This window comes from Kogia breviceps, chromosome X, assembly GCF_026419965.1.
Source record: "Kogia breviceps isolate mKogBre1 chromosome X, mKogBre1 haplotype 1, whole genome shotgun sequence".
Lineage (NCBI taxonomy): Eukaryota > Metazoa > Chordata > Mammalia > Artiodactyla > Physeteridae > Kogia > Kogia breviceps.
Genome location: NC_081330.1, coordinates 31154417 through 31180707, shown reverse-complemented (window position 1 = coordinate 31180707; position 26291 = coordinate 31154417). Strand labels below are relative to the sequence as shown.

At 39.1% G+C, this 26291-nt stretch overlaps 1 protein-coding gene across 15 annotated transcripts in view; it reads left to right on the top strand.

Moving 5' to 3' along the window:
* The window catches only part of PLS3 (plastin 3), a 241895-nt gene that overhangs the window by 200530 nt on the left and 15074 nt on the right, over nucleotides 1-26291 (top strand). For all 15 annotated transcript variants that reach the window (XM_067023577.1, XM_059049669.2, XM_067023569.1 and 12 more), the window contains exons 3-7: nucleotides 15216-15379; nucleotides 21166-21295; nucleotides 21805-21937; nucleotides 24826-24907; nucleotides 25913-26078. In XM_067023577.1, the coding sequence (XP_066879678.1) occupies nucleotides 15216-15379; nucleotides 21166-21295; nucleotides 21805-21937; nucleotides 24826-24907; nucleotides 25913-26078 (675 nt within the window). The remainder of the gene's footprint in view (nucleotides 1-15215; nucleotides 15380-21165; nucleotides 21296-21804; nucleotides 21938-24825; nucleotides 24908-25912; nucleotides 26079-26291) is intronic.

Genomic DNA, 26291 nt, shown 5'->3' with positions numbered 1-26291 from the left:
TTATGGCTGAGTCTTTTAAATTAATATTTTGTGTGCTTTCATAGGCAATCAGGATCGTGTGTGTGTGTGTTTAAATCCATTATTGTTAGCTATATAGATTCCTTTTGTCATTTTTTTAGTGCAAAAAATTTGTGGAATATATTGGTTAAACTAAATGGAACTTTTAAACACAGCTTTTCTGAAAGGATGTGCATCTGCACTTGATTGGTTTTCTTCTTTAAGTCCTAATGAGTACTGTCCGTAGTGGGTTTGTAAAGAGGTTGCATATGTATTGCAGATGAGGACACACATACGTGACCTGTTTATAAAGAAAGACACTAGATTTAACAGATTCAAGGATGAATAAAGCAACACACAGATACACACAAAACCCAGGGGTCAGGGGAAATCCCGGTCTTTCTCACTGTCAGATTTATAAGACAGAGTTACACCCCAAAAGATGCATTTGAAGTGATAGATTGTACCACATACCACCTGGACATGGGCAGTGTAAAACAGCAGCTAAAATCAAAACTACTTGAATTCTGGCTCAGCTTTCTCCAGACAAGTACTTAAAATAGCTTAAATAACAGGATGCAAGGGGAGGGAAAAGATTTCCTTTTAAGGATATGCATTCTTGGTGTGATTCAAACTTCTGCAGGAACATGGCTGTATAATAAGTTTATTTACTTTAAGGTTACTTGGGGGGAGGGTTTTGGGAGAGTTAACTGGCATCTAAAATAATACTTGGTAAGAGAGCATAATGAGGCTTCTTTCAAAACAATGCAGATGTGAACCTACACGTGTCATCATAGAGACAGGCAGACAGACAGACAGAGAGGATCTGTTGTTAAAAACATTTGGTTCCTTTTCTGATGAATTCAGCAGCCAGTTTGAAAGATACTGAGACACTGGCCTCTCTGGTACAGCACTAGGAGTGTCTTAGTGATTTTTTTTTCAAGTATAGCGATCTTTCTTTAAAAATAGAACACTTGATCCATTTCTTGAAGTTCAGCTCTGGACTCCATGCGGGAACTTTGTTCATTGCGTAGGTGGAGTTTCTTCTTTTTCCCTGCGGCCCGTGGTCTGCCCACACTGACCATATTTTCTGAACCGAACAGTTGAGACCTGTGTTTGCAGAAATATTGAGAATGCTGTAGATACTACAGGCTGTATGATAATATCTACTTTATCGGGTGGTCGAAAATATGATGCTGGAACAGAAGAGTCTTCGAAATGCAGAACCTGTTCCACCCCACACCAATCTGTAGTTAACGAGGAAGGGGCAAATGAGCCAGAAAGGGCCTTCAGAATATTGGCAGCTTTAATGAGTAAATAAAGGACTGCCATCATGCCGGGAGGTTGTGATTTCCAGTTGTTAAAACTGCTTTCAATCTAGAGCTGTGTTTTGGGGTCCACTTGTTATTAAATTCTCATGTTTATGTCAAAACCCAGAATAGGAAAAGTTCACCATCAAACATAGTCTCGAGCTCCTGGTTAATAACATCAGTGAAGAGGGGGAAGCTTTCTAAAATGCCTTTGTGCTGTTGCATATTCTAGCCTTCTGAAGCGCAGCACATTAGATCTCTGATATTGTTTAAGGGTATATGTGTGTGTGTGTGTGTGTGTGTGTGTGTGTGTGTGTGTGTGTGTGTGTGTGTGTGTTTTGGCTGGGGATTGGAAATAAAATTAGCATAAAACTCTTCTAAAATAATTGCACCCTGTTTTGTCTTTCAAGTACTTTAGCAGCTGGGAGATTTTCCAAAATTAATTGCAAGCTGCCTTTTTAGGCTCCCTCTCTCTTATTGAAATTAAAATTGTTTTCTTCAAAAGGTATGATTTGGGGACTCTAAGAAAACCTTGCAGTAATTTACTAGTACTAACACTAAAATGCCTTTGATCTTGGGAGGTAGTACAAGCCAGATCTGCTGTTAAAATATGGAGAAACAGAGTAGATAAAACTTTACAAATATGCAAAGGTAGATGACACATGGTCAATGATTCTTTTCCCATATCAGGAAAGATACAAGAAAGAGATTCAAAGTGACTCTAAATTTTTATAAGTATTCTGAAGCCACAGTTTCAAGTAAGAGCCACAGATTCTGTCTGATTAATTCTGTATCTTTGGTGTCTAGCGCTGTGCCTGGCATAGAGTAGGTACTCAGTTTGCTCTGGAGGTTGACTCCTGCTATACAAATGCACGGGTATTTCTTAATAAAGTCAAAGCAGGTTTCTACATTTAGAATGAGAGAGAGGTCCTGACCTGACAGCCATCACTGGTAGTCTACTTGGAGACTCCTTGGTGGGTGTGTTCACTTAGAAAACCAAATTACAGATCTGAAGGCTGCTGGGTGGGGACAGAATTAGAACAAAGGGAACGAGATTGAATGTTATTTAAGGGATATTTCTGTCCTCAGGGTTTCCTGATGAATTGCCATTCAGTTTTTCAGTACTATTTCTGCATTTTTTGGTCATTGTTGTTTGCTTAGTTCCGTTTTTTAAATGCTCATTAGATTAGAGCATTCTTTTCCTGGTTTAATATTTGAGGATCCTAATAAGAACCTACTGTATGGCACAGGGAACTCTACTCAATACTCTGTAATGAGTACTGGCACCTATATGGGAACAGAATCTAAAAAAGGGTGGCTATATGTATATGTATAACTGATTCACTTTGCTGTACAGCAGAAACTAACACAACATTGTAAAGCAACTGTACTCCAATAAAAATTAAGTAAAAAATACTTGAGGATCAATGATTCTACAAAAATTATTTTTCCCTCTGCTTATTCTATGCAAGGTACTGTGCTACATATTGGGGTGGGAGATAAAAAGGTCTAGAAGAATCTTCATCAAGAGATTTACAGTCTCATAAGATCGTTAGGTAATGACAAATTCTTATTCCTCCAACCACCCTTTAAAACGTTCCTGTCCATTACTAAAAGCATCTGTTACTACTACACTTACTTCAAAATGGTATTTCCACATGTGGTTATTTAATGTTAGTTATATTTTAGGGTGGCTACTTCCTGGCATCTTTTAATCACATCAGTGAGCTTCTAATTAATGGTCAAGAGAAGTTATTTCAGAGAGGGTGCACACAAGTGGTAGTTCCCCCATTGCCTGCACCTCTCTTTTACCTAAATCGAAGAAACTGCCAGATAAACTAGACTCTCAGGGCCTTTGTCAGTTTCATGTAGCCCTGAATTCATTATAGTTCTCCAATATTTATTTTTAAACATCTCTACCTTCCACTTCTGTTGTATCCCTGAGAATACAAAAAGAACAACACTCTAGCTCTAAACTGGAGTAAATAACATGCTTAAATTTTGCTCAGATATGTCATTTCAGAAGTCAGAGAAAAGTAGAATACATTTAAAAATATCTTTCTATCAGAAATTGCTGGTGTGGAAACAGTTTTTTTTTTAATTTAATTTTCTTCTCCGTAACTCATTTTTTTAACATCTTTACTGGAGTATAATTGCTTTACAATGGTGTGTTAGTTTCTGCTTTATAACAAAGTGAATCAGCTATACATATACATATATCCCCATATCTCCTCCCTCTGGTGTATCCCTCCCACCCTCCCTATGCCACCCCTCTAGGTGGTCGCAAAGCACCCAGCTGATCTCCCTGTGCTATGTAGCTACTTCCCACTAGCTATCTGTTTTACATTTGGTACTATGTATAAGTCCGTGCCACTCTCTAACTTCATCCCGGCTTACCCTTCGCCCTCCCGGTGTCCTCAAGTCCATTTCTACGTCTGCATCTTTATTCCTGTCCTGCCCCTAGGTTCTTTAGAACCTTTTTTTTTTAGATTCCATATATATCTATTAGCATACAATACTTGTTTTTCTCTTTCTGACTTACTTCACTCAGTATGACAATCTCTACATCCATCTACCTCACTACAAATAACTCAATTTTGTTTCTTTTTATGGCTGAGTAATATTCCATTGTATATATGTGCCACATCTTCTTTATCCATTCATCTGTTGATGGACACTTAGGTTGCTTCCATGTCCTGGCTGTTGCAAACAGAGCTGCAATGAACATTGTGGTACATGACTCTTTTGAATTATGGTTTTCTCAGGGTATATGTCCACTAGTGGGATTGCTGGGTCGTATGGTACTTCTATTTTTAGTTTTTTAAGGAACCTCCATACTGTTCTCCATAGTGGCTGTATCTATTTACATTCCCACAAACAGTGCAAGAGGGTTCCCTTTTCTCCACACCCTCTCCAGCATTTACTGTTTGTAGATTTTTTGATGATGGCCATTCTGACTGATGTGAGGTGATACCTCATTGTACTTTTGATTTGCATTTTGCTAATGATTACTGATGTTGAGCATTCTTTCATGTGTTTGTTGGCAATCTGTATATCTTCTTTGGCAAAATGTCTATTTAGGTCTTCTGCCCATTTTTGGATTGGGTTGTTTGTTTTTTGATATTGAGCTGCATGAGCTGCTTGTAAATTTTGGAGATTAATCCTTTGTCAGTTGCTTCATTTGCAAATATTTTCTCCCATTCTGAGGGTTGTCTTTTCATCTTGTTTATAGTTTCCTTTGCTGTACAAAAGCTTTTAAGATTCATTAGGTCCCATTGGTTTATTTTTGTTTTTATTTCCATTTCTCTAGGAGGTGGGTCAAAAAGGATCTTGCTGTGATTTATGTCATACAGTGTTCTGCCTATATTTTCCTCTAAGAGTTTGATAGTGTCTGGCCTTACATTTAGGTCTTTAATCCATTTTGAGTTTATTTTTGTGTGTGGTGTTAGGGAGTGTTCTAATTTCATTCTTTTACATGTAGCTGTCCGTTTTTCCCAGCACCACTTATTGAAGAGGCTGTCTTTTCTCCACTGTATATTCTTGCCTCCTTTATCAAAGATAAGATGACCATATGTGCATGGGTTTATCTCTGGGCTTCCTATCCTGTTCCCTTGATCTATATTTCTATTTTTGTGCCAGTACCATACTGTCTTGATTACTGCAGCTTTGTAGTATAGTCTGAAGTCAGGGAGCCTGATTCCTCCACCTCCATTTTGCGTTCTTAAGATTGCTTTGGCTATTGGGAGTCTTTTGTGTTTCCATACAAATTGAAATTTTTTTTGTTCTATTTCTGTAAAAAATGCCAGTGGTAGTTTGATAGGGATTGCATTGAATCTGTAGGTTGCTTTGGGTAGTAGAGTCATTTTCACCATGTTGATTCTTCCAATCCAAGAACATGGTATATCTCTCCATCTATTTGTATCATCTTTAATTTCTTTCATCAGTGTCTTATAATTTTCTGCATACAGGTCTTTTGTCTCCTTAGGTAGGTTTATTCCTAGATATTTTATTCTTTTTGTTGCAGTGGTAAATGGGAGTGTTTTCTTAATTTCACTCTCAGATTTTTCATCATTGGTGCATAAGAAGGCCAGAGATTTCTGTGCATTAATTTTGTATCCTGCTACTTTACCAAATTCATTGATTAGCTCTAGTAGTTTTCTGGTAGCATCCTTAGGATTCTCTATGTATAGTATCATGTCATCTGCAAACAGTGACAGCTTTACTTCTTCTTTTCCGATTCAGATTCCTTTTATTTCTTTTTCTTCTCTGATTGCTGTGGCTAGAACTTCTAAAACTATGTTGAATAAGAGTGGTGAGAGTGGGCAACCTTGTCTTGTTCCTGATCTTAGTGGAAATGGTTTCAGTTTTTCACCATTGAGAATGATGCTGGCTGCGGGTTTGTCATGTATGACCTTTATTATGTTGAGGAAAGTTTCCTCTCTGCCTACTTTCTGCAGGGTTTTTATCATAAATGGGTGTTGAATTTTGTCCAAAGCTTTCTCTGCATCTATTGAGATGATCATATGGTTTTTCTCCTTCAGTTTGTTGATATGGTGTATCACGTTGATTGATTTGCATATATTGAAGAATCCTTGCATTCCTGGAATAAACCCCACTTGATCATGGTGTATGATCCTTTTAATGTGCTGTTGGATTCTGTTTGCTAGTATTTAGCTGAGGATTTTTGCATCTATGTTCATCAGTGAAATTGGCCTGTAGTTTTCTTTCTTTGTGTCGTCTTTGTCTGGTTTTGGTATCAGGGTGATTTTGGCCTAATAGAATGAGTTTGGGAGTGTTCCTCCCTCTGCTACCTTTTGGAAGAGTTTGAGAAGGATAGGTGTTAGCTCTTCTCTAAATGTTGAAGCCATCTGGTCCTGGACTTTTGTTTGTTGGAAGATTTTTAATCACAGTTTAAATTTCAGTGCTTGTGATTGGTCTGTTCATATTTTCTATTTCTTCCTGGTTCAGTCTCAGCATGTTGTGCATTTCTAAGAATTTGTCCATTTCTTCCAGGTTGTCCATGATATTGGCATACAGTTGCTTGTAGTAATCTCTAATAATCTTTTGTATTTCTGCAGTCTGTTTTTACCTCTCCTTTTTCATTTCTAATTCTATTGATTTGAGTCTTCTCCCTTTTTTTCCTGATGCATCTGGCTAATGGTTTATCAATTTTGTTTATCTTCTCAAAGAACCAGCTTTTAGTTTTGTTGATCTTTGCTATCGTTTCCTTCATTTCTTTTTCATTTATTTCTGATCTGATCTTTATGATTTCTTTCCTTCTGCTAAATTTGGGGGGTTTTGTTCTTCTTTCTCTAATTGCTTTAGGTGCAAAGTTAGGTTGTTTATTCGAGATATTTCCTGTTTCTTAAGGTAGGATTGTATTGCTATAAACTTCCCTCTTAGAACTGCTTTTGCTGCATCCCATAGGTTTTGGGTCGTTGTATCTCCATTGTCATTTGTTTCTAAGTATCTTTTGATTTCCTCTTTGATTACTTCAGTGATCACTACGTTATTAAGTAGTGTATTGTTTAGCCTCCATGTGTTTATATTTTTTACAGATCTTTTCCTGTAATTGATATCTAGTCTCATAGCGTTGTGGTCAGAAAAGATACTTGATACGATTTCAATTTTCTTAAATTTACCAAGGCTTGATTTGTGACCCAAGATATGATCAGTCCTGGAGAATGTTCCATGAGCACTTAAGAAAAATGTAAAATGTGTATTCTGTTGTTTTTGGATGGAATGTCCTATAAATATCAATTAAGTCCGTCTTGTTTAATGTATCATTTAAAACTTCTGTTTGCTTATTTATTTTCATTTTGGATGATCTGTCCATTGGTGAAAGTGGGGTGTTAAAGTCCCCTACCATGATTGTGTTACTGTCGATTTCCCCTTTTATGGCTGTTAGTATTTGCCTTATGTATTGAGGTGCTCCTATGTTGGGTGCATAAATATTTACAATTGTTATATCTTCTTCATGGATCGATCCCTTGATCATTATGTAGTGTCCTTCTTTGTCTCTTGTAATAGTTTTTATTTTAAAGTCTATCTTGTCTGATATGATAATTGCTACTCCAGCTTTCTTTTGATTTCCATTTGCATGGAATATCTTTTTCCATCCCCTCAGTTTCACTGTGTATGTGTCCCTAGGTCTGAAGTGGGTCTCTTGTATGCAGCGTATATATGGTTCTTGTTTTTGTATCCATTCAGCCAGTCTGTGTGTTTTGGTGGGAGCATTTAATCCATTTACATTTAAGGTAGTTATCGATATGTATGTTCCTATTTCCATTTACTTAATTGTTTTGCATTTGTTATTATAGGTCTTTTCCTTCTCTTGTGTTTCTTGCCTAGAGAAGTTCCTTTAGCATTTGTTGTAAAGCTGGTTTGGTGGTGCTGAACTCTCTCAGCTTTTGCTTGTCTGTGAAGGTTTTAATTTCTCCATCAAATGTGATTGAGATCCTTGCTGGATAGAGTAATCTTGGTTGTAGGTTTTTCTCCTTCATCACTTTAAATATGTCCTGCCACTCCCTTCTGGCTTGCAGAGTTTCTCTGATAGATCAGCTGTTAACCTTATGAGGATTCCCTTGTGTGTTATTTGTTGTTTTTCCCTTGCTGCTTTTAATATGTTTTCTTTGTATTTAATTTTTGACAGTTTGCTTATTATGTGTCTTGGCGTGTTTCTCCTTGGATATATCCTGTATGGGACTCTCTGTGCTTCCTGGACTTGATTAACTGTTTCCTTTCCCGTATTAGGGAAGTTTTCAACTATAATCTCTTCAAATATTTTCTCAGTCCCTTTCTTTTTCTCTTCTTCTTCTGGGACCCCTATAATTCGAATGTTGGTGCGTTTAATGTTGTCCCAGAGGTCTCTGAGACTGTCCTCAGTTCTTTTCATTCTTTTTTCTTTCTTCTGCTCTGCAGTAGTTATTTCCACTATTTTATCTTCCAGGTCACTTATCCGTCCTTCTGCCTCAGTTATTCTGCTATTGAGCCCATCTAGAGTATTTTTAATTTCATTTATTGTGTTGCTCATCGTTGCTTGCTTCCTGTTTATTTCTTCTAGGTCCTTGTTAAATGTTTCTTGCATTTTTTCTATTCTATTTCCAAGATTTTGAATCATCTTTACTATCATTATTATGAATTCTTTTTCAGGTAGACTTCCTATTTCCTCTTCATTTGTTAGGTCTGGTGGGTTTTTACCTTGCTCCTTCATCTGCTGTGTGTTTTTCTGTCTTTTCATTTTGCTTACTGTGTTTGGGGTCTCCTTTTTGCAGGCTGCAGGTTCATAGTTCCCGTTGTTTTTGATGTCTGTCCCCAGTGGCTAAGGTTGGTTCAGTGTGTTGAGTAGGTTTCCTGGTTGAGGGGACTAGTGCCTGTGTTCTGGTGGATGAGGCTGGATCTTGTCTTTCTGGTGGGCAGGTCCACGTCTGGTGGTGTGTTTTGGTGTGTCTGCAGCCTTATTATGATTTTAGGCAACCTCTCTGCTAATGTTTGGGGCTGTAGTCCTGTCTTGCTAGTTGTTGGGCATAGGGTGTCCAGCACTGTAGCTTGCTGGTCGTTGAGTGAAGCTGGGTCTTGGTGTTGAGGTGGAGATCTCTGGGAGATTTTCGCCATTTGGTATTATGTTGGGCTGGGAGGTCTCTTGTGGACCAGTGTCCTGAAGTTGGTTCTCCCACCTCAGAGACACAGCCCTGACGTCTGGCGGGAGCACCAAGATCCTTTAATCCAATCCACAGGGCTCAGAATAAAAGGGAGAAAAAATAGAAAGGAAGGAAGGAAGGATGGAAGGAAGAAAGGAAGAAAGAACGGAAGGAAGAAAGGGAGAAGGGAGGAAGAAAGGAATTAAGAAAAGGTAAAGTAGGATAAAATAAAGTTATTAAAATAGAAAATAATTATTAAGAAGAAAAATTTTTTAAAGTTAAAAAAACAAACAAACAGATTGGTCAGAACCCTAGGACAAATGGTGAAAGCAAATCTATACAGACAAAATCTCACACAGCAGCACACACATACACACTCACAAAAAGAGAAAAAGGGGAAAATAATAATATATCTTGCTCCCAAAGTCCATCTTCTCAACTTGGGATGATTCGCTGTCTATTCAGGTATTCCAGAGATGCAGGGCACTTCAAGTTAATTGTGGAGATTTAATCCGCTGCTTCTGAGGCTGCTGGGAGAGACCTCCCCCTCTCCTTTTTGTTCGCACAGCTCCCGGGGTTCAGCTTTGGACTTGGCCCCACCTCTGCGCATAGGTCGCCCGAGCGCATCTGCTCTTAGCTCAGACAGGACGGGGTTAAAGGATCAGCTGATTCGGGGCCCTGGCTCAGACCTGGGGGAGGGAGGGGCATGGATGCCGGGCGAGCCTGCAGCGGCAGAGACCGGTGTGACGTTGCACCAGCCTGAGGCGCGCCGTGTGTTCTCCCGGGGAAGTTGTCCCTGGATCCCGGGACCCTGGAAGTGGCGGGCTGCACAGGCTCCCGGGAGGGGAGGTGTGGAGAGTGACCTGTGCTCGCACACAGGCTTCTTGGTGGCGGCAGCAGCAGCCTTAGCGTCTCATGCCCATCTCTGGTGTCCGCACTGATAGCTGCAGCTCGCGCCCATTTCTGGAGCTCCTTTACATGGCATGCTTAATCCCCTCTCCTCTCGCACCAGGAAACAAAGAGGCTAGAAAAAGTCTCTTGTCTCATCGGCAGCTCCGCACCTGTTTCTGGAGCTTCTTTACGCGGCACGCTTAAACCCCTCTCCTCGCGCACCAGGAGGCAAAGAGGGAAGAAAAGGTCTCTTGCCTCTTCGGCAGCTCCAGACTTCTCCCGGTCTCCCTCCTGGCTAGCCGTGGTGCACTTACTTATCCGTTCTTCTGCCTTAGTTATTCTGCTATTGATTACTTCTAGAGATTGTTTAATTTCATTTATTGTGCTGTTCATCATTGTTTGTTTGCTCTTTAGTTCTTCTAGGTCCTTGTTAAACGTTTCTTGTATTTTCTCTATTCTATTTCCAAGATTTTGGATCATCTTTACTATCATTACTCTGAATTCTTTTTCAGTAGACTGCCTATTTCCTCTTCATTAGTTTGGTCTGGTGGGTTTTTACTCTGCTCCTTCATCTGCTGTGTGTTTCTCTGTCTTCTCATTTTGCTTAACTTACTGTTTGTGGTTTCCTTTTCATAGGCTGCAGGTTTGTAGTTCCCATTGTTTTCGGTGTCTGCCCCCAATGGCTAAGGTTGGTTCAGTGGGTTGTGTAGGCTTCCTGGTGGAGGGGACTGGTGCTTGTGTTCTGGTGGATGAGACTGGATCTTGTCTTTCTGGTGGGTAGGACCGCGTTTGCTGGTGTGTTTTGGGGGGTCTGTGACCTTATGATTTTAGGCAGCCTCTCTGCTAATGGGTGAGGTTGTGTTCCTGTCTTGCTAGTTGTTTGGCACAGGGTGTCCAGCACTGTATCTTGCTGGTCGTTGAGTGGAGCTCGGTCTTAGCATTGAGATGGAGATCTCTGGGAGAAGTTTTGCTGATTCGTATTACGTGGAGCCAGAAGGTCTATGGTGGACCAGTGTCCTGAACTCGGCTCTCCCACCTCAGAGGCTCAGGCCTGACACCTGGTTGGAGCACCAGGACCCTGTCAGCCACACAGCTCAGAAAAAAGGAGAAAGAAAGAGAAAAATAAAATAAAGTTATTAAATAAAAATAAAAAATAATTATTAAAAAATTTAAAAGTAATAAAAAAGAAAGAAAGAAGAGAGCAACCAAACCAAAAAACAAATCTACCAATGATAACAAGTGCTAAAAACTATACTTAAAAAAAAAGACATACAGTACCCTAGGACAAATGGTAAAAGCAAAGCTATACAGACAAAAATCACACAAGGAAACGTACACATACACTCACAAAAAGAGAAAATATAAATAAACATACACACACACACACACACACACATATATACATGTAAAGGAAGAGAGCAACCAAATCAGTAAGGAAATATATATATTTTTCATTGCTCCCAAAGTCCACCTCCTCAACTTTGGGATGATTCATTGTCTATTCAGATATTCCACAGATGCAGGGTACATCAAGTTGATTGTGGAGATTTAATCCGCTGCTCCTGAGGCTGCTGGGAGAGATTTTCCTTTCTCTTCTTTGTTCGCACAGCTCCTGAGGTTCAGCTTTGGATTTGGCCCCGCCTCTGTGTGTAGGTCGCTTGAGGGCGTCTGTTCTTTACTCAGACAGGACAGGGTTAAAGGAGCAGCTGGTTAGGGGGCTCTGGCTCACTCAGGCCTGGGGAAGGGAGGGAGGTGTACGGAATGCGGGGAGAGCCTGCAGTGGCAGAGGCCAGCATGACATTGCAACAGCCTGAAGCACGCGGTGTGTTCTCCTGTGGAAGTTGTCCGTGGATCACGGGACCCTGGCAGTGGCAGGCTGCATAGGCTCCCAGGAGCGGAGGTGTGGATAGTGACCTGTTCTTGCTCATAGGCTTCTTGGTGGCTGCAGGAGCAGCCTTAGCATCTCATGCCCGTCGCTGGTGTCCACGCTGATAGCCGTGGTTCACACCCGTCTCTGGAGCTCATTTTGGTGGCCCTCTGAATCCCCCCTCCTTGCGCACCCTGACACAGTGGTCTGTTGCCTCTTAACCAGGTCCAGACTTTTTCCTGGACTCCCTCCCGACTAGCTGAGGTGCACTAGCCCCCTTCAGGCTGTGTCACGCAGCCAACCCTAGTCCTCTCCCTGGGATCTGACTTCCGAAGCCTGAAGCCCGAGCCTCAGCTCCCAGCCCCCACCTGTCCCGGCGGGTGAGCAGACAAGCCTCTCGAGCTGGTGAGTGCTGGTGGGCATGGACCCTCTGTGTGGGAATCTCTCCGCTTTGCCCTCTGCACCCCTGTTGCTGAGCTCTCCTCTGTGGCTGCAAAGCTCCCCCACTCCCATCCCTGCCAGTGAGGGGGCTTCCTAGTGTGCAGAAACTTTACCTGCTTCACAGCTCCCTCCCAGTGGTACAGGTCCCATCCCTATTCTCTTGTCTCTGTTTTTTCTCTTTTCTTTTTCCCTACCCAGGTACGTGGGGAGCTTCTTGCTTTGGGGAAGTCTGAGGTCTTCTGCCAGCATTCAGTAGGTGTTCTGTAGGAGTTGTTCCACGTGTAGATGTATTTCTGATGTATTTGTGGGGAGGAAGGTGATCTCCAGGGCTTACTCTTCTGCCATCTTGAAGGAGTTTTGATAGTTGCAAGGAATAAGCTCTCTCCTTCTCTAAAAATATCATAAAATGAAGGAATATAGTATTTAGATACTGAGGTACAGTAGTGATCAGAATGTTATTACTCTATATTTGTTTTTCCTGTGTATGATGATTTTTATCTCCAGCTTTTTGAGGTAAAAGGGGACCTTAGAGATCATTTGATCTAAAGCCCTCCTTTTACAGATGAAAAAACTAAGATCTGGAGAGATGACTTGGGCAAATTAGTAGCCAAGATGAAATTAGATCCGGTGTCCTATTACTTTCTCTTGTTGTGTCCCTTCATCTATGCTGTGTACCTTTCACTTTGTCACACTTAACTCTCTAGTACTGAGCTCTCTTTTTAACTTTTTAAAGAAAATGGGAGAAATAGACTGGTATATGCATAGGAGAAGGTGTATTGAAACCCAAGAATTTCACTCATCAAAACTTGCTAAAATCCTGCCACAGTGCCACGTGGATTACTTTGTTCTTTTTAGAAGCTGCAGATGTTGTTGCTGGATTGATTTCTGCATATAAACACTTTACTAATCAAGTGTTTGATGTATGGCCTTTTATAAGTTCAAAGCAAAAAAACTTGAAGATGTACCCTAGGGGAATCAAGTGTTTTACCTCAAAGGAAATATTAGTGGTTTTCAGAAGTGTGGGGTAGTTTGGTGATGATGCTGTAAAAGTATAGATATTTTAATTGATAGATTAAAAATATGGTAATCTATGTTTAAGAATATTTGACTGTAAAATCATATACTTCATTAAAAGTAAACATAACAATATCATCAGCTTTCAATGTATTGGTTTCATACAGGGGATTTAATTTTTTTTTTTTTCTTTTTTTGCGGTATGTGGGCCTCTCACTGCTGTGGCCTCTCCCATTGCGGAGCACAGGCTCCAGACGCACAGGCTCAGCGGCCATGGCTCAGGGGCCCAGCCGCTCCGCGGCACATGGGATCTTCCCGGACCGGGGCACGAACCCGTGTCTCCTGCATCGGCAGGCGGACTCTCAACCACTGCGCCACCAGGGAAGCCTGGGGATTTAATATTTTAATAAGAGCTTTTATGATCAGTTCCCTGACCTCATCTCTCATTTTCTCCTTTGCTCACTCTGCTGAAGTCATACTGGATCTTTGCTGTCCCCAAAACACACCAGACACTCTTCCACATCAGAGACTTGGCATTTGCTCTTTTCCTCTACCTAAAATTCCCCCCCACCGATAGCCATATGATGTGCTTTCTTACTCACATAAATCTTCATTCAAATATAACCTCATCAAAGTCGCTGTCCTTGAGCATTCTATCTAAATAGCACCCCCACCACCACCCACATCCCCACCTGTCACTATAACACAGGGTTCCTCAACTTCAACGTTGACATATTGGGCCACACAGTTCTGTGGAAGGGGGGTCATATGCATTGTAGGATATTTAGCAGCATCCCTGGCATCTATTTACTGGATGCGAGGAGCATCTTCCCCACCCCCAGCTGTGTGTGCTAATCAAAAATGTCTCCAGACATTTCTGAATATTCCCTGGGGGGCAAAATAGCCCCTAGTTTAACCCCTAACCCCTCTTTATTTTTCTTCATAGCACTTATGCCATATTACATTATGTTTATAATCAGACCTTATGTTATATGCTATTTGCTTATTAGTTGTCATTAGAATGTGAGCTTTTGTACAGCAAGACTTTCTTTCATTGATTGCAGTATCCCCAATCCCAGGAACAGTATCTGGTACAGTTTTTAACCAGTAATATATCAAATAGATTAACTTCATAGTACATATTCTTGAATGGTGTTGTGGTCATCTTGAGTCATTTCTCTATTCAGATTGCTTCCCTTTATTATAATTAAATTTATATATGAAAATCAGTGGAGGACCTAAGGAATAAAAAGCATTTTTGAACAGTAAATATTTGAAATTGCTGTTGTAAGTCCAACTTTCTTTGCTAAAAAAATATACCCAAGTGATTATAACCTCAGGACATTAGCCCTCTTTTCCAATAAATTAACTTTTCGTCATTGATCATTTTTTTTCCCATTTTTAACAGTTTCATAATAAGCCTCATTAGCACTTAGATACAGTGTTAAGTTATGAAAGCACAAAAATTTTTAAGTTATTTATACATCTGCATTACTCATGACGGCATTTATTTTTATGAACTCTATATTTGTTTTGGCTTAACGTTTATTTACATTAACTCTTGAAAAAATTGGCGCTGAAGATTGTATTGTAATTTCAGGTGTGCTATGTAATATAATCAGCATCAATTCATAAACTGTTCTATTAGACTAAGGGGAGAATAGGGGCATAAAACTTCTAAATAGCTACAGTAGAAATTGTTTTATACCATGGCAGTGTTTTATTGGTGTATAATATATTAATTATTTAATTTTTAAAGTCCTGTCAGCTTTATGATTTAATAATAATTTTATTAAACAACTATGCTTTCTTAATATTAGGGATGCTATTTTTAAGCAAAGCTACTTATACACTGTTTAAAACATAAAAAGCATGATGTAAACCATGCCCTTTCAGTTAAAATTTGCATTTCCCTTTCAAACAGCCTTAGGTACCAAACAATAAGAAAGAAAAACATTGTATTTAGGCGAGCTTATGAACTGAACCTAAAATGAAGAAAAATACTCTAATAGGTTAATTTGTTTCCATTTTTGCTTGGTCTCCCTTTTTACAAAGATCTCAACAGTAATGGATTCATCTGTGACTATGAACTTCATGAGCTTTTCAAGGAAGCTAATATGCCATTACCGGGATATAAAGTGAGAGAAATTATTCAAAAACTCATGCTGGATGGTGACAGGAATAAAGATGGGAAGATAAGTTTTGATGAATTTGTTTATGTAAGTATGTGAAAACCTACCATTATTAGAAGTGATGAGTGCTCCTTTTGTCTTGTGGGGTCTTTTAGTAGTAAGTCCTATTAAGTTCCTAAATATATCATAGTAGTACTGTTATAACTAATAAAATTTCTCTCATCCCACCCACTACATTTAGTTCATTCTTTTAGCCATTAGAATATCTTAACAAAAGAATCAAGAAAAGAACACTGACAGAATCAAAGATATAACGCTCTGCTCACTGTGTAAGGTGAACAGTCTCCTTTGGGGGCATCATTAAAGGGCATTTTTCAAGGTGTGAAATGACATTCTTGAAGTGCTTTTTCTATCAGGAACAGTGTACTCCCAAATTTTAATGATACATCCTGACTCACAGTCTTGGATGCTTCCTGAGTTGAACTTTCTGATTAAAAAGATGTTTGCTACTCTTGTGGTAGTGGTATTTAACTGTACCGTTTTCCCTAGGATGATGATTTTGATAATTAAAAGTTAGAAGCACATCTTTTCCATCCATTGGAAGAGGCACTTAAAATTCTTGTTTTCTTCTCTAGTATCATCAAATACTCTTCAAGGTTAGGGGCTGATTTCTTAATTCTTCTACCCCCAAGCACCTAGTGTTCCATACGGTGCTTAGAGAATGTATGTGTGGTACTCACCATTGAAGCCTAATGCTTTTAGCTGCTGGCTAGCAGGGTCAAGATTTTTCTAGACATATGACATTTTCCATTCGTTAACAAAGTATTTGAGATATATATTAAAGAATAGCTGTTGCCCCTCCCCTCAATTAAGAACACTTAAGATTTTATTGTTTTTATTTATTATTCATTTAAGGCTGAGTTTGACTAGATCGAATTTGGCATTCCTTACATATATTGCAGATAGGTAATTAGTGCCTAATACTTACCACAAACTTCCTAGCACTCCTATCCTTTTCCAGGGTTTGTTTTTGCCCCAAGACACCTGAAATGATAGTATATACTCCCATCAGTAACCATAGCTCAGTAAAGGAGGTAAAATTCTGATATGTTTTTTCTGATTAGAATTAACCCCTTTAGAACACCTTGAGAGTTCCAGAAGCAAATTGACTAAGTAGTAGTGTCTACTCAACAGATAGCATTTGCCTGGGGGTGGGGTGGGGCAGGGCGTGGCTGGGAGGAGGGGAGTGTTACTTTTTTTTAAATGCAGACATATTTCATAACTATAATGCTATAGTTCTTGCCATCTTCTTTTGAAATACTGATCTTCTCCCCACCATTTTTTGTCTCCAGTTATTGCCAAAGCCTTTTGTTTTGAATCCTATGTTCAATAGTAAGTTGCAATTGACTTGCAATATGAGCACTTGCATGTCCTCTGATGTATAACTTGCCTCCCTTGTAACTGCATGTTTAATTGTGAGTTTAAAGCAGCTTAGAGCAGTAGATAACTATGATCACTTATTTTTGATATAATTTTCTGCTCAGAATGTTTTAATCTGCTAGAAAGAACAGACTTAAATAATCAAGATTTGCAGTGTGCCAGTATTTTTAAGGACACAGTTATGAAATTGTCTTTGAGAAAAATCATCTTAGGGAAATATTTAATTTTATATATTTTGAAACGTTGCTGATTCCACACAGCTGTTTGTGGCTTTTAAGTGAAGGCTGTGATTACCCTAGTATTTTCTTAAAAAGTGAATAACAGGCATAATAATTTTGGCATCACCAGGGATTTTTTTAAAAAATAAAATACTAATGAGGACCTTGTTGGTTAAAATGTATATTTTAGAATTGGAAGAAATCAATATGTTTATACTCCCTCATTTTTCAAATTAAAAAAAAAAAAGTCTGGGTTCCTGAAAAAGGAAGTGACTTGCCCGACATTACACAGGGGACTTAGTGGCTTTTTCCAGTTACCTCCCTTCTATTCAAGAAATTTGAAATCTGAAGGACAGTAAAATAATCCACCTGAAGTTTCAGAATGATACCACCATGACTGTACTGAAAGAAAGATGGGTATGTAACCAAATGTCTGTCCACTCCCATCGGCCTTGTCATCAGTGAAACATCTTACAAATTGTCAGACAAAATATGGATAGATCCTAGTTACCTGAGAAAGAGGAAGCACATTATTCCTGTCAAGGACTAACATAAGGAAATAGAAATAAACATGTTCTTGCATGTTAGATTTTTGGTTTCTGTTTTAAATTGCTACTTAAGAGGTGTTGATTGCAAACCAGGCTACAAACAACATGTTTATATTAATTTTAGAGAAGAATATATATATATATATATATATGGCAGAAAAGAGCCCCCAAATTATATGTAAACTTCACATGTTAAAATTAAATATATTAACTGATCTTATTTCTTCTAACTATTTCAAAACTAAATTACTGGATTTGTATACTTCTGAGGTAATAGTGGGGTTTTCTACTTCATCTGTAAAAAGACTGGTATGGCGATAAGTTCTTTCAGCAGAGAAATCAGCATTAAACTCTTATTTTCCCAGTGAGAACCTTGCTCTTACATAATGGTAATAAGTTATTGACCTGTTTCAGAACTTTTACTAATATTACCGACCTCATAGGATTAAGTAACTTCATATAAGTAAAGTGCTTAGAACCATACCCGGTATATAGCAAATGCTATACAGGTGTTAGTTGTTGGTAGTTATTTCTATTTATTAAAAAGGCAGTGTTCTTTTCCTATTATTACTAAGTTTAGGCCTACAACAGATTCCCCGAAAAGTAAAAATTCAAACCTGCTGCGTTGGAAACAAGCCTCAAACACTGGAAGCCAGTCAGTATTTTTTTGCAATTCATTCTAAAATCTTTCCTCCTTAAGTCCTGTGCCTCTGCATTGCTTTGGTTTGGCCACTAGTGCTGATCTAGGAAGGTGATGACACTTTTGAAAGGAATAAGAAACATATACGTTTCATAAAAGAGACTGGAAAAGATATATAGAACCAGAGTGAGCAGTGTACACCAGGAGTTTGTTCACACATGATAAAGCAAGTCCCTCCTCATGGAGGGAAAACAGCATGAAACAGTGAGCTCATTAGTATCACCACGGGCAACTTTGAAAAGATTCATTGACAACTCTCCAGCACAGTAGTTGGCCTGGTGCTGTCTCTGATTTCAGAGATTCTTGTTAAGCCAAGGCTTACACTCAAATTGCTTTATCATCCACTCGAGTGATTTCTTTACTAAAGTAGAAAATAAAACGCAAATTCTCACATAGTGAATCAATTTAACAGATACATAAATCTTCAACTATCACTTATCTTTTAACATTTTTTTAAGTCTAAAGAACAGAGGAAAATACTATGAAACTGAAAATTTGAGCCAGGCTGGAAGAATTTATTTTAAAATATTTAGAAAAGGAAGGTCATGTAACTTTTGTAAGACAATTGAAAATTAACTCATTTAATTGCAACTTTGCATTCAACATGTTATTCCCAAGCATCAAGAGTTTAAGTAGAGCTATGTAAGTAATTGCGTTAGAATATTGTACAGTAAACATTCTTCTTTAAAAGTTATTATTATTTGTATTATTCCTTTTTTCCATGATGTTTACAAAGTTTTTCAGCTGAAATAGTGATCATGGAGACAACCTAATTTTTAGAAGCTAATGATCCTTAAGGCAAAAATAGTCGTGGTAAGAAAAATAACTTTTCATATGTCATTCTGAGGGTAGTAGCTTCGAGGCAATCACATTTTGGAGATTTTTGTCGTTCCAGTGATTTATGGTATCTCAGTCAGGAGAAGCACACATTTTATATTTTAATTTACTACACAGTGTTATACTAAATGAAGTAAAGTTCAGAATGAGGTAGAATAGTAAATATTGTTTTTTCACTGAGCAGATACGTATAGTTATCAAAGAGGGAGCTGTGGAAACAAAATGCATCACAGTTAAGATTGCTACATTCCCAAGTAACCATTTTGTTGTCTAATCTTGGCTTGGAAGGTAAGGCAAATTAAATAAAATTACAGGTGGAATCAGAGTGTGAGTAAAAATAATTTTAATAATTTGAAATTACCCAGAGTGCATTAGTCAGTTCCACACTATTGATACTTAACAGGAGTCAGTATAATGGCCAGAGAGGAGGAAGAGTGATTTCATTGGTTGTGTGTAATATTTAGAGCAGTCAGTGTGTGTGTGTCTATATACATATGCAGACATAGATGCACGCACACACATTCTGAGTCTACCTCTGAAATTACAGGTATAGCACAAAATCACAGCTATGGAAATTGAGTAAGCTTGATTTTGTAAAACTTACTGCTTACTATTTTCCTAAATAAAATTGGGTTTATAAGTCCAAGGAAGGCCAGGATTTCAAGACGGTATCAGGAAAAGATGACTTTGTGATGGGGCTCCAGCAACTTTCCTACCAGTTAGAAAGAGTCTGTCTCAGTTGATTAATTACAAAAAGATGCTCTCCTGGAGAGACTAAATGTAAAAAGGCACTCCTCTTTCTGCCTGCCACAGTCTTGCACAAGACACCAGGCCTGCTTAGGGGAGCATGGGCTGGATTTCAGCTTCTACTCATGACCGCTCTCATAGACACAGCCTGAACTGCTAAATACGGTGACCCTGTTCTATGACCTTCAAACATAGGCTACCCCTCCAGAGGTGTGTTTGTGAGTATGTACTTGTCAGTAATGCTAAAGGCCTTTGGGTTATCTTCTGTTTGCTCAGCAACTTTTCCATTAGGGCCCTAAGTTTCTTTCGATAAGTCTATTGTGTTCTAAACACCTTTTAAAGAAGTTTTTATGAAAATACTACATCTTGCTCTTGTTTTTCTGGCAGTGGCTAATTTAGCCCTGCACATTGGTAGCTCAGGAACAAATTGAAGGTTAGGTAAGTTCCAGTATTTCAGACATGTATAGGCAGACTTTTGGAATGTCCAGTCATTCAGTCAAGGGGTTAGAGTAGGGTATGAAATTTGCTTTGTTACAGCCTGCTTTTGTACAAGTAGAATGCACAGGTTAATTTCATTTGCCATGTACCTTATTGTGAAGAGAAGCTCGATCACTGAAAAGCCTCTTTTCTGGATTTATTCTTTTGTGTGTGTGTGTGTGTCTGCGTTGGGTCTTAGTTGCTGCGCACAGGCTTTCTCTAGATGCAGCGAGCAGGGGCTACTCTTCGTTGCAGTGTGCGGGCTTCTCATTGCAGTGGCTTCTCTTATTGCGGAGCATGGGCTCTGGGCACACAGGCTTCAGTAGTTGTGGCTCTCGGACTCAGTAGTTGTGGCTTGTGGGCTCTAGAGCGCAGGCTCAGTAGTTGTGGCGCACGGGCTTAGTTGCTCCACGGCATGTGGGATCTTCCCAGACCAGGGCTCAAACCCATGTCCCCTGCATTGGCAGGCAGATTCTTAACCACTGCGCCACCAGGGAAGTCCCAAAATTTTCATCTTTCTTTGCACTATGAATCGTGCTTAAAGAAGGGGGAATCCTTCAGTCTTTTCTCTCCAGGAAAGGAACAAAGCCTTCCTTGTTCTAGAAAATTAACAGATTTACCTGTGCCTTTGAACAACACTAGTTTTTGGCTTAAAAGGAATTCAACGCATGTGGCACTTGATGTTTTTGACAAGTGTGTGCAGTTGACTTCTGGCACTTCACATTTTTCGTAGCAGTACTGAAGTACTTGTTTAGCATTTTAAAACTCAAGCCTAGTTTGCCTTATCTTTTAACATTCATCACCTATGGGGGAAAATGTAGATTACCAGAGTATAAAAGAAGATAAATATGCTTATGGTTGTGCCTGATTGAAAATTGTGAATCAACAACATATTTTCGTTAATAGATTTTCCAAGAGGTAAAAAGCAGCGATATTGCCAAAACCTTCCGCAAAGCAATCAACAGGAAAGAGGGGATCTGTGCTCTGGGAGGAACTTCAGAGCTGTCCAGTGAAGGAACGCAGCATTCTTACTCAGGTAAATAGTTTCACACGTGTTAGGTGAACACAGTGAACTAAGTAGGTTGCCTGCTATAATGTCAAGGAAGGGCTCTAGAAACACATTGCCTCCTAATTAACAATACCGTCAAAGTCATTGTGACTTGTATTTGGACTTGGGACTAATACTTCCCATAAAAGCATTACAGGTATTTATTGTACAGCTTTGTTAGCTTGTAAGAGCTGTGATACAATACATGCACAGATAGGCTTTATTACAGCAGAGCCCTACAGTAATATAACTAGAATTTTTTAAGAATTTTGTAACTAACTTCTAAGGATCAGTTAACCCTGCTCTATTCTTTTTGTTTATTTTATAGCTCCTAATAGCCAACTGTGTTGCATTCCCTTGTCTGGGTTTCCAACGAGGATAACAACAGGCTTGTGATACATTAACGTGCAGCTCTCCTGAACAACTATTTCGGGCTTTAGAGTCAAATATTTAACCTAGAGTATGGACTAATGTCTTCTTATTCCACATAATTTTAGAGGAAGAAAAATATGCTTTCGTTAACTGGATAAACAAAGCTTTGGAAAATGATCCAGATTGCCGACATGTCATACCAATGAACCCAAATACCGATGACCTGTTCAAAGCTGTTGGTGATGGAATTGTGCTTTGGTAAGATTTCAAAAAATAGTCTTCCATGTAATTGACATAGTTGTTTCTGGATGCTTGACGGATTCATCTCGGGGAATAGCTAGAATTGAAAACTGTCTAGGTTCTGCCTATTTCATCTCTAGGTCTGTCCGTGAAAGTACAACCAAAGGTGAATCTAAAACTCAGTCATTTAGACCAGAGACCTCTTCCTAGAGAAGCTCTCGGCTTCCAATTTCTTCTCATCACTGAGTAAGCTAAACATTACAACTTAGTTGAACTTTTTTTTTTTTTTTTTTTTTTGCGGTATGTGGGCCTCTCACCGTTGTGGCCTCTCCCGTTGCGGAGCACAGGCTCCGGACACGCAGGCTCAGCGGCCAGGGCTCACGGGCCCAGCCGCTCCGCGGCATGTGGGATCTTCCCAGACCGGGGCACGAACCCGTGTCCCCTGCATCGACAGGTGGACTCTCAACCACTGCGCCACCAGGGAAGCCCCTATTTGAACTTTTTATGTCAGCATCTCTTTATTCTCAAGTACCATAGGTTCCAAATGAGAAAAACAGGCCACTCATCACTTTTCACTCTCCAATTACTTATTTCTGAAAAATGCATTCATCACTCCTGCTGCCCCAGACCCAACAGTGTCTTGGCAGAAATGATATAAGATTATCAACAGTTTGTCAGTGAATGCAACTCTTTTTTGAGGCAGTGGCATACAGTGGTTAAGAGCATGCTCCATAATCAATCTGCCCAGTTCCTATTCAGGCTCTGCCACTCAGTAGCTATGTATCAATAGCTGCAATCAAGATACTGACCCCTTTGAACCTTCCTACACTGTTGGTGGGAATGTAAATTGGTACAGCCACTATGGAAAATACTATGGAGGTTCCTTAAGAAACTAAAAATAGAGTTGCCATATGATCCAGCAATCCCACTCCTGGGCATATGTCTGGAGAAAACCGTAAGTCAAAAAGATACATGCGGGCTTCCCTGGTGGCGCAGTGGTTGAGAATCCGCCTGCCGATGCAGGAGACACGGGTTCGTGCCCTGGTCCGGGAAGATCCCACATGCCGCGGAGCAACTAAGCCCGTGAGCCATGGCCGCTAGGCCTGTGCGTCCGGAGCCTGTGCCCCGCAACGGGAGAGGCCACAACAGTGAGAGGCCCGCATACCGCAAAAAAAAAAAAAAAAAAAAAAAAAAAAAGATACATGCACCCCAATGTTCACAGCAGCACTATTTACAATAGCCAAGACATGGAAGCAACCTAAATGTCCATCAACAGAGGAATGGATACAGAAGATGTAGTACATATACACAATGGAATACTACTCAGCCCTAAAAAAGAATGAAATTATGCCATTTGCAGCAACATGGATGGACCTAGAGATTGTCATACTGAGTGAAGTAAGTCAGAAAGAGAAAGTCAAATACCACATGATATCACTTATATGTGGAATCTGAAAAATATGATACAAATGAACTTATTTACAAAATAGAAACAGACTCACAGACATAGAAAATAAACTTATGGTTACCAAAGGGGAAAGGGGGAGAAAGAGATAAATTAGGAGTTTTTTGCATTAGCAGATACACACTATATATAAAATAAACAATAAGGTCCTACCATATAGCACAGGGAACTATATTTGATATCCTGTAATAAACCATAATGGGGAAGAATTTTTTTAATAAATCAAAGGTACTTGACCACTTTGCATTTCAGGATCCATCCATTATGATCCCCACATTATTGTACTTGCCTCACAGGGCTGTTGTGAGCTTTAAGTGACTATATATAGAGCACTTAGAATAGTGCAATGGGTATATTTCTGATGACAGTGTACAGTATATAAAATTCTTTTTTCTTTCAATAAGATCATTTTGGTTGTTTGAAAAGCTGATTTAAAAAATGTGAAATATCCCCTTACTTGCCACTTATAGGCTGTAAAGAGATATTCCCGACATGTTTTAATATAGAGACTCATATGGTACTATTTATTTAATATTTAAATTTTGCATGGAAAGAAGCATGGTTTTCCCTATGCAGAATAACTTGTTTTAGGGCAGTATTATAAACATCTAAAATGTTAGAGTCTTGGGCTTCCCTGGTGGCGCAGTGGTTGGGAGTCCGCCTGCCGATGCAGGGGACACGGGTTCGTGCCCTGGTCCGGGAGGATCCCACATGCCGCGGGGCGGCTGGGCCCGTGGGCCATGGCCGCTGAGCCTGCGCGTCCGGAGCCTGTGCTCCACAGCGGGAGAGGCCACAACAGTGAGAGGCCCGTGTACCGCAAAAAAAAAAAAAAAAAAAAAAAAAAACATAAAATGTTAGAGTCTAACTCCAAATTTTACCAAATGAGATTCTTCCTAAGTCAGATTCTAACCTACTTAATATAACTTTTCTTTCTCTCTGTATTATCACTGTATTTCCAGCACCAAATATAGTACCTGGTACATCATGTAGGCACTCAATAAGTATTTGGTGAATGAAAGAATCTCATGCTTTAACTAATTTTACCTCTTTGTAGATAAATGGTCATTTTAATTGTACGTTGTATAATGTAGAAGAGAGATTCAGTTTCAGTGTGCAATATTATCAGTTTTTAACATTTATTCAATAAATTTTTTTTTAGTATCCGAGTAATTCATTCCTCTAAAAGAATGTGGAAGTTACAAAAAATTAAATAAGACAGTATGCCCTAATGCCCAACTCAGAAACACTCAACTACTGTAAATACTTTGGTCATTTTTATTTGCATTTTTATATGTATAGTTTTTTGAGATCAACATGATACAAGTCATATGTTGCATTTTTTTTCAGATTACATGAGAGACATGTTATAATAAGCCTTACAGTATTTGTGTATACTAAAGATATTTTAAAATAAGTCAACTCATTTCAAAATTTGTTTCAGTAAAATGATCAACCTTTCAGTTCCTGATACAATTGATGAGAGAGCAATCAACAAGAAGAAACTTACACCCTTCATCATTCAGGTATGCACCATTCTCCCCTCCTTCCATGAAACTACTATTTGAGGACCTGTTCTACAGACCATAGGCTCTGCACTTTTCATCTTCTCATTTAATTCTTATAACAAGTCTCAGTTGAGGATTATTTTCCAGATTTCATAGAAAAGAGAAACTGAGACTCAGAAAGGTTTCTGAGCTGTACTGACATTACTGCTGGAAATAAAGTTCAAATCCAGGTCTAACTGCAAAGCCCTGTGTTATTTTCATTACATTTTGTGTTCAAACATACAGAAATAAGCAAAAACATTTAAGCTCTTAATTAATTAGCGTGCTTAAAGAACAAAGGGCTTTTATTTTCCATTTAGTGAGTATTAGACTGTTAGATAGCAAAATTCCCTCAGGCAAGAGCATCTCTTGGGATGTGGAGATTGAGAACTTCTAGAACTCTCAGATGTATTCAATAGACCTCTCATTTAGGCATTTTTAGAAATACGACACTTAACCCATATGGATATACTTACTCTAGTAACTCAGCCTTTCCCTTTAGTGTCAGTGTCCTTAAGAAGGGACCAAATAAAAATACCGAGTTAACTTCCCCTGTAAATCTGAAAAAGACAATAACAATGAGGCTAGATTTGTTTTAGCTATGCTTTTAAAAAATATATATTTATTTATTTATTTAGGCGGCACCAGGTCTTAGTTGCGGCACGTAGGATCTTCATTGAGGCATGTTTAGTTGTGGCACGTGGGTTTCTTAGTTGTGGCATGCATGTGGGATCTAGTTCCTCAACCAGGGGTCAAACCCGGGCCCCCTACATTGGGAGTGTGGAGTCTTACCCACTGGACCACCAGGGAAGTCCCTAGCTATGCTTTTAACACCAAAGCCTGGATATTGCTTTCTGTGGATCACGTATGGGTAAAATTAAGACATAATTTCCTTGCTGAGTGTTATTTTCAGTGTAGGGAGAAATAGCCTACAAAAAACCAGAAAGGTCAAGAAGCAAGTGTTGTAAATTGGCTGTCTTGCAGGAAAACTTGAACTTGGCACTGAACTCTGCTTCTGCCATTGGGTGTCACGTTGTGAACATTGGTGCAGAAGATTTGCGGGCTGGGAAACCTCATCTGGTTTTGGGACTGCTTTGGCAGATCATTAAGATCGGTTTGTTTGCTGACATTGAATTAAGCAGGAATGAAGGTAATGGAACACAGTCATAATTTTGAAAGTCGTTTATTGGTTATTTTTTTCTAGTCATGCAGACTGTCATGCTTTCAGTTAATTGAGGTGATTAGATGATAACTAGAATTAAACATAAGGTAATGTTATAGTGTTATTCAGGAAAACAGCCTAATTATAACTATCTTCTTTAGTAGTAATTAACATTTGTCTGGCACTTTAGAATTCATTTCA